Genomic DNA, 9,250 nt, shown 5'->3' with positions numbered 1-9,250 from the left:
ATATTAAACCTGTGCAGATGGAGTTTCACCAGGTACAGGCTCAAACCCCACACAGCTCTTCTGGCAAAGAGATGCCCCAAACAGTCCTCAGGTTTCCCGTGTGTAAGATAGAGATTGTAACTAGATGCTTACTCATACATACTGACACACACATGTTGGTCACACACAGTCATTCTGTTTGTTTACCTTGGGACCCCACACTTTCCTCAACTGCTTGGGTGAAGGGTATGAGCCTGAAATAGGTCGACAACATTAAAACGTATTGGGATATTGTTTTTATGTGATTCTGTTGTTGTCAGGGACCGAGCAGTTAAAGGACAAATAGGCACAGGATTTCTTTAGAAAAGATGGGATTGAAATTCACCCCAAAATGATCAAAACACAAAGGAATGAAAAATAAGCAGCTTAATTGGAGACCTAGGCCCATAACATATATCAACCATACAGAAGTCTACTCAAAAGTACTGCTAACAAAACAGGACATTAACTCAATCGACTGACCTAAAACACTGAGACATATAAACTGGCTGATCAAACCATTTGGGAATGATAGGGAGGAAACAAAATAGACAACAACTAAAACTACAAAGAAACCCCATTCCACCCCCATGCAAATGCAACACTTGGTCTGACCCATGGGTCTCTGTATTTAAACAGACTCCACCCTCAGTGATTTTTTTGTCCAAACCAGGAAGGAGGACAGCAAATCAGACACAATAACTTAAAGACAAAGAAAACGGAATCAACAAAACAAATAAGGGAAAAACAATACAAAGGTGCATGCCTCATTCAGAATACAATGCAGTGTCAAAACATTTAGCAATAAACAAGATTTTAAAACCCCAAAAACTGTTTGTTAACTGATGTGACTGCAAAGAAAATAACAAAACCTGTGATGATGATGTGAGTGTGTGAGACCATCAACCTAAATTAAATCCAATGTAATGAGTGAAAATTAATTTGAAATGTGTGGCTGTGGATACGACCATTACAGTTGAAGAGGGGAACATCTGGTATATAGATAGAATATATTTGCTACAGTGGTAGGTTCATATACATCCTAAAACTAATCTATTTCATGGTCTTAAACGTAAGCTACTCTCTTTTTCCTGTTGTTCTTGGCCAAGCTCCTCTGAGAATTTCTTTTCTCTTTCTTTCTCCTTTCTAAGACCAGGATACTTATTTGGAACATTTGGGCAACAGCCTGAGCATCTGTTCAACACACCTTGCTTAAAGATGAATCCAGATGTGATGCTACTTTAATGAAAATGCAGCTTTGCCTCCTCCTTCCTTTTTTTCAAATCCAAACGTGCCCTGACGGTATTCCACTGTATTGTAGTGTAACATTTAAATTCTGCAAGGTCATTAGTCAAATGTGTCATCATCCTGGCTGCCTTACATGCAGTCTGTGAGCTCAGTGGGCCAGTGTGTTGAGGCAAGCAGTCTGCAGGTGGTGTCAGGCCCTGGCTCTACAATCATGACATCATGCCACACCTTAGAGAAAGTCATTACCTCCCCACATAAAAACTAGACTCTTCTCAGGAATCTTCAGTAGGTCTATGTCCACTTCTTTCTATAGGACAGATAACGGATAGATACACAATGAGCTATGGATTGATTTGAGGCCTCCTCTCCTGATAACAATTTTGCAAAGGGAGAAACACTGTTAACAGCAGGAATGTCAAACGAGCAATACACACACTTCACTCTGTCTTCTGTCAACATGAAACTGTTGATTTTGCCCGTGGACACATAATCCACCCCAGCAGTGAACACATTCCCTGTAGAACAGATGAAAACACCTGCATGTGTGTTGTCACAGTCCCAAACTGCACGTTTAGTGTCTGCAGAAGGTCTGATGACTGTAGGATTCACTTCCTGTTAAAGTGTTTGCTTAGTTTGTGTTGAGTGATACCAACAGCGTATAGGAGGCTCTTTACACTGGATTTGTTTAAGGCACAATCAGTGCCAGAGTTCTGTTTCATATATTCAGTGTCAAAGGAGAATGGTTGTGCTTTAATTTTGGTGGTTGTGACAGTTTGACATAAATGAAACTGTATCTCTACTTCTGTTGTGATCAAATATAAACTAAGAACTAAAAGAATAAACTACTACTTCTTATGAATGCTTTAACAATTGACTTGTGCTAAAACTGTTTGAATAGCAAAATAATGCATGAATTAAATGACACCTAAACTTCTCAATCCAACATTGTAATGTCTAAATGTTGAGGAAGTTCTCTTCAAATCTGGAGTATTGAAATGTAAAAATGAAAGAATGTATAATAATAACAACAGAAAATAAATGCATGAGACTAATGCGGCATTAAAACCCAAAAGAAATACAGAAGTGCTCAAGTACATTACAGTGATTCACCCTAACACACTGCTTCCTCATATCCAAGGTATCTTCTCTAGTTTATCTCAGTTTATATGAAACATTACGGTCTGGCACTAACTGTTGAATCCGCTGGAGGATCTGCGCACGGTACTTTACGCACGGCGGCGCGCTGTGGACGCTGCTCCGCTGTGCGCGCTGCAGCCGTGGCTGCAGTTCAACCCACTCCCTGCTGCTGAGAGAAGTGAGTGGGCTGCACCCGTTACTAGGTGGGGTTTCTGCTGTGTATAAATACGCTGCCTCTATCGCTCCAACATCTCCTCAACCTTAGTCACCCAGTCCTCCTTCTCTCCAAGGCCGCACGGTAAGTCCTTCTCCTACTATTAAAATGAAAAAAAATCTGATCTCCAACTTTTTATAGCTGAGTGTTTGCTGAAGTCTGGTGCCAGATGTTTTATTCTCATTAAAACTTCCTCAAAGTAACGATTAAACCCACGAGGGTGTGGTTTGTAAAGTAGCAGTAATGTGTTTTTTTACATTTACGCAGTGTTAAGGTGGTGTTGATTATGTATAAGTGTAATCATAAAGGAGACTGCATGTGTAATGTAGCCTAGAACAAAGTGTATGTCTGTGTCAGGGGTGAACGTGGGTGTGGTCAGGCAGTCTTTAAATATTTGCTGTCATGAAAAACTACAATATATAAACCTAGAGTAAATATTAGTATATTTACTCTCCAGCAGCGGGTTCACACACTTTCCTTCTGTCTTTCCTCTGCTAATTTGTTTAGCTTGTGAAAACTTTAATGAAGAAGAGTCAATAAAGAGTGGTGATAGTTTCACCTTTGAATACAGTGAGTTCACTTTGTAGTTTTATCTTCAGATCATCTGCTCTGTCTCACAACAGACTTGCAGACTAATAATACATTACATATTAAGATCACATCGGTGCTGACATCTTCTCTTCTCTTGTCTTCTCATCTCTTGTCTTCTCTTGTTTTCTCATCTCTTGAATTCTCTTGTCTTCTCTTCTCTTCTCTTGTCTTATTTTGTCTTCTCTTGTCTTCTCTTGTCTTCTCCCCCTGCAGACAGACTCCAGCAGTCCCACCATGTCCTTCATCCAAGCCTTCCTGCAGCAGACGGTCTATCTGGGCTTGCCCGATGACTCAGTACGTACTCTGTGGTTTAGTTCCAGTTGCTAAGGCCAACCTACCCTGTTTTTTCCTTTTTTTCTCTCCCCCTCTCATCCTGTGGTATGCTGGGGTGGAAAAATTTAGAGTTTAGGACAAGGGGAGGGAGAGAGGCGTAGAGGCGTAGAGGATAGAGAGAGAAAAGAGTGAGATGTCGGGACGGATGGAAGGGAAAGGGAGTGGAGCAGAAACAAAAGAGGAGGACTGTTATTAAAGTGAAAGGGGAGTCTGGCTGATAAAATATTATGTGCAATAAGAATGATGACCAAACTAAGTCTTGTGAGTGTGTGACTCATAGAAGCCGGAATTTGCGCCCCTCCCTTTATAAACTCTGCAAGCAGCACAAAATGCTTCCCCTTGTTTCTTAAAGTGAACCGAGGGAAGGTTGTGTAAGGTCGTCATGCATGATTTCAGTCTGCTCTGCTGGTATTGTTCAGTTCAGTCCAACAGGGGTGTGCACAGGCACTTTACAGGAAACAGTCATGGTTTTCGGAGACAAATCTGTCTCAAGTTTCCTTTCTTATGTCCTGTGAATGTCTAAATATGGAAGCAGGCAATGTGTAAGGGGATAAAACCTGCTACCTGACTTTCTTAAAGAGCACTTTTAAGACCTGCCTCATGCACAGTCAAGTATTTACCAAACACACAATAATCTGTGTTATGTCATTTAGGTCCTAAAGAATGAAGGAACAGTGACCGCAGCACTCAACTTCAGCCCCAACGGAGACGCAGCAGTCCTGGATAAGGCCATCAAGACAAAAGGTGAAGTTGAAATGATGCACACAGGCAAGCGCTTGGTGCGTGTGTGATCATGTTCTGGATTTTCACAATGTGGCTTTTACCTCAAGTATGGTGGGTTTAGCTTCTGTATGATAACTTCAGCGTCCTCTGCTGGCCAACAGGCAGCACTACTACAAACATTGTAATCTGAAGCAGAAAGTTACCACAGCTCCATGTGGCCCCTCACACTGTAGAACAAATATTACAAGGGTTGAATTGATGGAAATAAAAGTAAGGGTTGGGTGGCTGTGGCACATCAAGACTAGAAAAGCACTATATAAATAAAGACCATTTACCATTTAAAATATAAGCTGAATTGAAAATGTGTCTCTGTCACACATTAGATGCAAAATGATCATGATTCTAATCAATATCCTGTCATTTTTGCAGGCGTGGATGAAAACACCATCATTGAAATTCTGGTGAAAAGGAGCAATGAGCAGAGGCAGCAGATTAAACAGGCTTACCAGCAGGCCAGTGGCAAGGTAGTGAGAGTTACGCAAGATGGTCACAGCAAGAACACAGAACACCTTTTCATACATTGATCCAGAACTGTTATGCACATGATCATGAAACACTGGCCGTTCCCTCCTAGCCTCTGGAAACAGCGCTGAAGAGCGCCCTGAAGGGAGATCTGGAGGATGTGGTGTTGGCCTTGCTGAAAACACCAGCCCAGTACGACGCCCAGCAGCTGAAACTGGCCATGAAGGTGCACAAATGCAAAAAGTTGAACACTGTCATCCTTCTGCAAAATCTGTCAACATGTTTTTCTGTCTGTCGTTCAATTTTCTCGATAACTGCACATCTGATCGATTTCAAAACAAGTGCTTTGAGTGAGTGATTGTTGAGAAATCAAACTTAATCCCAACCCTCCAACTTTAATGATGGGGTAACATCACAGTAACATTTCAGCTTTGTGAGTTTTTTTGGTAACCATGTCACGCAGCAACAGGCACATTTTGAACTGGCCCAAACCAATAAATTAGCACAGTTAAATATAAAGACTTCCCAAACCTTCAGAAACCAAAGATACTGCAACACATCTATGGTAATTGTTTTGACCTCTTTGTCAATGCACAGTTATATCCACCCACTTCTGCATATTCATGTTTTGTTTTCTGAACATCAGGGAATTTCCCTGAATTAGGCTGGTGAAGTGTAGTCTGTATTTCTCTGTATCACTTCATCTATCCATGCATCCCCGTCTCAGGGTATGGGCACAGAAGAGCCCACCCTCATAGAGATTTTGGCATCCCGGACCAACAGAGAGATCGGGGATATAAAGAAAGTCTACAAGGAGGGTAAGTACCTAAGCAAGTGTTTGGAAATTACACAAATTAGTGGAAAGTTGGAGCCTGGAATTAAAGAAGGTTAACACATCAGAAATGATTTCGCTGAAACACAATTTTTCATTTTGAGCACTAATTTAATAACTTTTACCTTTATGCTTTCTGTGTTTCTTAAGAATACAAGAAGGATCTGGAGGAAGACATCAGGTCTGACACCGGTGGAGAATTCAGGACTGCTCTCCTTGCACTCTGCAAGGTGTGTTATGCTAGTGTGTGTATGTGTGTGTGTGTGTGTGTGTGTGTGTGTGTGTGTGTGTGTGTGTGTGTGTGTGTGTGTGTGTGTGTGTGTGTGTGTGTGTGTGTGTGTGTGTGTGTGTGTGTGTGTGTGTGTGTGTGTCACATTTTATTTTTGTCTTACACTGTGTGTTTCAGTCAAACACATGTAGCACAAACAATTATCCAGTCGCAGTACCAGGATGTCCTTATTTTCTGTGACAACATAACACTCCCTTCAAAAGCTGCTAGTAACAGTTGTTCAAATTAAATAAACAATCTCACTCCCTCTATACACACATGCTATACATACCAACACAATGGGGTTTTATATTTGGGCCACTGATAATCCATACTATATTATTAAATACATATATCACACTAGCCTCTTAAATGCGACGGCTGGAAAAACGTCGTTGGTGAGGCGTCTGATGTCAGATGGAAGCGATGATGTTGGTACGCAGCTGGTTTTCCAGGTTTGGGTCAGAAGTGAGTCTTTGTAAGAGTCAGATGTAAAGAACTGCTCCCAGGAGCAGCTCGTCCCAAACAGAGATGCAAACTTCACTGACGTCTCCTCAGAATGGAACATCCTTCCACAGTTTACAGACCTCGACTCCTCGAGCTCAGCGAGGTTGTTGTACTTAGAGCTTGTTGTTGCTTTGCTTCTCAGTGACTTCGTGTCATAGGTTGTCATACATATCAGCTGCTTCCAAATGTAATTGCTTAACCAATATGTACAGATCATTGTGTTTACATCTCCCTTCCTGAAACCTCTCGTCAAATGCCTGAAGAAGTTGATCAAACTAACCTGCATGTTCAGATGTACAGGTTTAGTTCTTGTAGAGTAGGAAGATACACTGTTTCCACACAGTGCTAACTGTGATATGATTTTCACAATATTTAAGCATATGTAAGGACTCGTTTGAAATAAGGAGATATCACAGATCCTATCTGAGGTCAAACAGAGAAACTAGTATTATAACTGACTTGCACATCATAGATATTTTGCATTTATTTATTCACAATCTGTGACAATGTGCTTTATAATCAGTCAGGTTTTTGCTGCAGTAAATTTAGATTTTCAAAAACAAGCTATTGTCAGACAGCAAACTGAAGTGCGGCGAGTATAATGCCTGGGTCATCCCAAACCCTCCCTTCCTTAGAGATACCACAAATTGTTTTAGTTGGATTCACTACAGTGAAGTTGCTCTGTCTCGGCTCATCACAGGCCGGCAGGACTGAAGGAGTTTCCGAGCAGCTGGTCGACAGCGATGCCAGGTCTCTGTACGAGGCTGGCGAGGGGAGGAAGGGCAAAGACTGCTCTGTCTTCATTGAAATCCTGACCACCAGGAGTGCCCCTCATCTCCGCAGAGGTTTGCTGGCAAACTGCCTCATTTGTAACCTCTGTCTTTTTCCTGTTTCCTCGTGTTTCCTCGTGTTTGGTTCTAACGCTCTTCCTCTTCGTCCTCTGCTTCAGTGTTTGAGAGATACTCAAAGTACAGCAAAGTGGACGTGGCCAAAGCTATCGACCTGGAGATGAAAGGAGACATTGAAAGCTGTCTCACTGCAGTCGGTAAAGGCATAAAGCTCTACTCTAACTTTAACACTGAAACATTTATTCTGTGAATGTAACCTATTCTTTTAAATGACCACAGTGAAGTGTGCTGGAAGTAGGCCTGCGTTCTTTTCTGAGAAGCTCAACTTGGCCATGAAGGTACAGTATGCAGAGAATACTCACAAAATAAAGTACAGAGATAAATACCTCTCCTGACGGACTCTTTTCTGCCCATCAGGGTAGCGGTACCCGCAAGCACATCCTGACTCGCATCATGGTGAGCCGCTCTGAACTGGACATGAAACTGATCAAGAACGAGTACAAGAAAAACTACGGCAAAGCACTGTACCAGGATATTCTGGTGAGCAAACATCTGATCCAAGATAATGACTATAAACCCGTCCTCGGTGTTATGAATTCTTCATATTTTTGATATACATATAGAAATTCACAATACAATAAACTATGGTAAAGAGCTACTATATTTACTGACTTTTTTTGTTTGTTTTTCAGGATGACACTAAAGGAGACTACGAGAAGATCCTGCTCGCTCTCTGTGGGGGTGAAAACTAAACACCAATCAATGGTATTAAATCTCATGTGACCAAAGATCCACCACCAGTGGAGGAAAATGACCTTTAACCTTTTGACACATATTGTGCCATATATTCTTGTGGAGAACTGAAAAAAACTGTCCTTTTCTCTTAGTGACTGTCATAAGATTTAGAAGATAATAACAGCAATGAGTCAAAGTTTAACATGGAGTCTGCACTGCACTGCCTCAGCAGATTATTTCCTCTTCTAGTTATTACTTCTCTCCCAACACTCTTGTCCAAGCAGTGTTATAATGGACATATGATCCGTCATTCTCGTATCTGATGCTAGAAAGGAAGCTAAAGTCACATTGCAGCTGAAAACATGTAAACTATACCGTCTCTGATGTGCACAGATTCCCCTGTGTCTGTTACAGTCAGTAGTAGAACTCAACTTGAAGGAGCTTGGATATTCTGAAAATAAAACCTTTTGGTATGAAGGCTTATTCGTGCTGTCTCTGTTGTTTTGAACCTCTCACAATGTCACACTGTCCACATGCAATTCATATCAGACAGACACAAGCCAACAAGCTAGAGAATGAAACATGTTTAGCCAACTAATATACTTTAGTATTCTCCTATTTTTATGCAAAATTATAATGATTTTTGCAAAATGAAACAATCTTCATAAGGCACAGACAATCCCATCTTTGGCAAAGCTGGGATGCAACAAAGTACATTTACATAAATGTTTTATTTTTAACTATATTGAATGTAAAGCACTATTAAAGGTACTATACAAATAAAATTTATTATTATTAGTGTTATTATCACTTAAGTAAATTTTGTATGTATCTGTACTTTACTCGAGTAGATTTATTCTTGGGTACTTTTCCGATTATACTTTCTACACCACTATATTCTTTTACGGTGCATTGCTTTACAAAGTAATCAATCAACAAGACAAGAGGGGAATTGATCCACTGATCCAATCAGAGGGCAGGTAACATTTTGACCCTTCCTCCTTCAATAAGAGAAACTCCTAAAATTGATTTGGAAGAGGTCACTGCCAAGACTCATACAGTAGATTGTTGCATTAGTTAATAGGCTCGACTGTGCACACACTTTTACTCTCTACACTTTTAGAAGCAAGTACAAGTAGAAGAGTTATTATGGTAGGCTACTTTTACTTGTAACTACATTATTGTGTATTTATTTGTACTTTTACATGAATAAAAAGTTTGAGTACTTGCTTCACCACTAATGTTTGGTACAGTAAGCTGTGTGTCCCCACTCA

At 40.7% G+C, this 9,250-nt stretch overlaps 1 protein-coding gene across 1 annotated transcript; it reads left to right on the top strand.

Annotated features, from left to right (window-relative positions):
• The first annotated feature begins 2,546 nt into the window (after positions 1-2,546).
• Positions 2,547-8,459, top strand: anxa1a (annexin A1a). Its single transcript, XM_035166488.2, has 12 exons — positions 2,547-2,701; positions 3,422-3,502; positions 4,195-4,285; positions 4,694-4,788; positions 4,899-5,012; positions 5,514-5,604; positions 5,769-5,848; positions 7,094-7,238; positions 7,343-7,438; positions 7,521-7,579; positions 7,659-7,781; positions 7,934-8,459. The coding sequence occupies exons 2-12, from the start codon at positions 3,443-3,445 to the stop codon at positions 7,991-7,993; spliced, it is 1,014 nt and encodes a 337-aa protein (XP_035022379.1). The 5' UTR covers positions 2,547-2,701; positions 3,422-3,442; the 3' UTR covers positions 7,994-8,459.
• Positions 8,460-9,250: the final 791 nt, after the last annotated feature.

Source organism: Hippoglossus stenolepis, chromosome 9 (genome assembly GCF_022539355.2).
Source record: "Hippoglossus stenolepis isolate QCI-W04-F060 chromosome 9, HSTE1.2, whole genome shotgun sequence".
Taxonomy (NCBI): Eukaryota; Metazoa; Chordata; class Actinopteri; order Pleuronectiformes; family Pleuronectidae; genus Hippoglossus; species Hippoglossus stenolepis.
The sequence above is the reverse complement of the archived record's forward strand: the minus strand, read 5'-3'. Positions and strand labels throughout refer to the sequence as shown.

Coding starts and splice junctions, on each gene's coding strand:
- anxa1a (XM_035166488.2), top strand. CDS start 3,443: ATGTCCTTCATCCAAGCCTTCCTGCAGCAGACGGTCTATCTGGGCTTG. Junction 5,013..5,513: donor AGCTGAAACTGGCCATGAAG/GTGCACAAATGC, acceptor TCCCCGTCTCAG/GGTATGGGCACAGAAGAGCC. Junction 5,849..7,093: donor CTCTCCTTGCACTCTGCAAG/GTGTGTTATGCT, acceptor GGCTCATCACAG/GCCGGCAGGACTGAAGGAGT.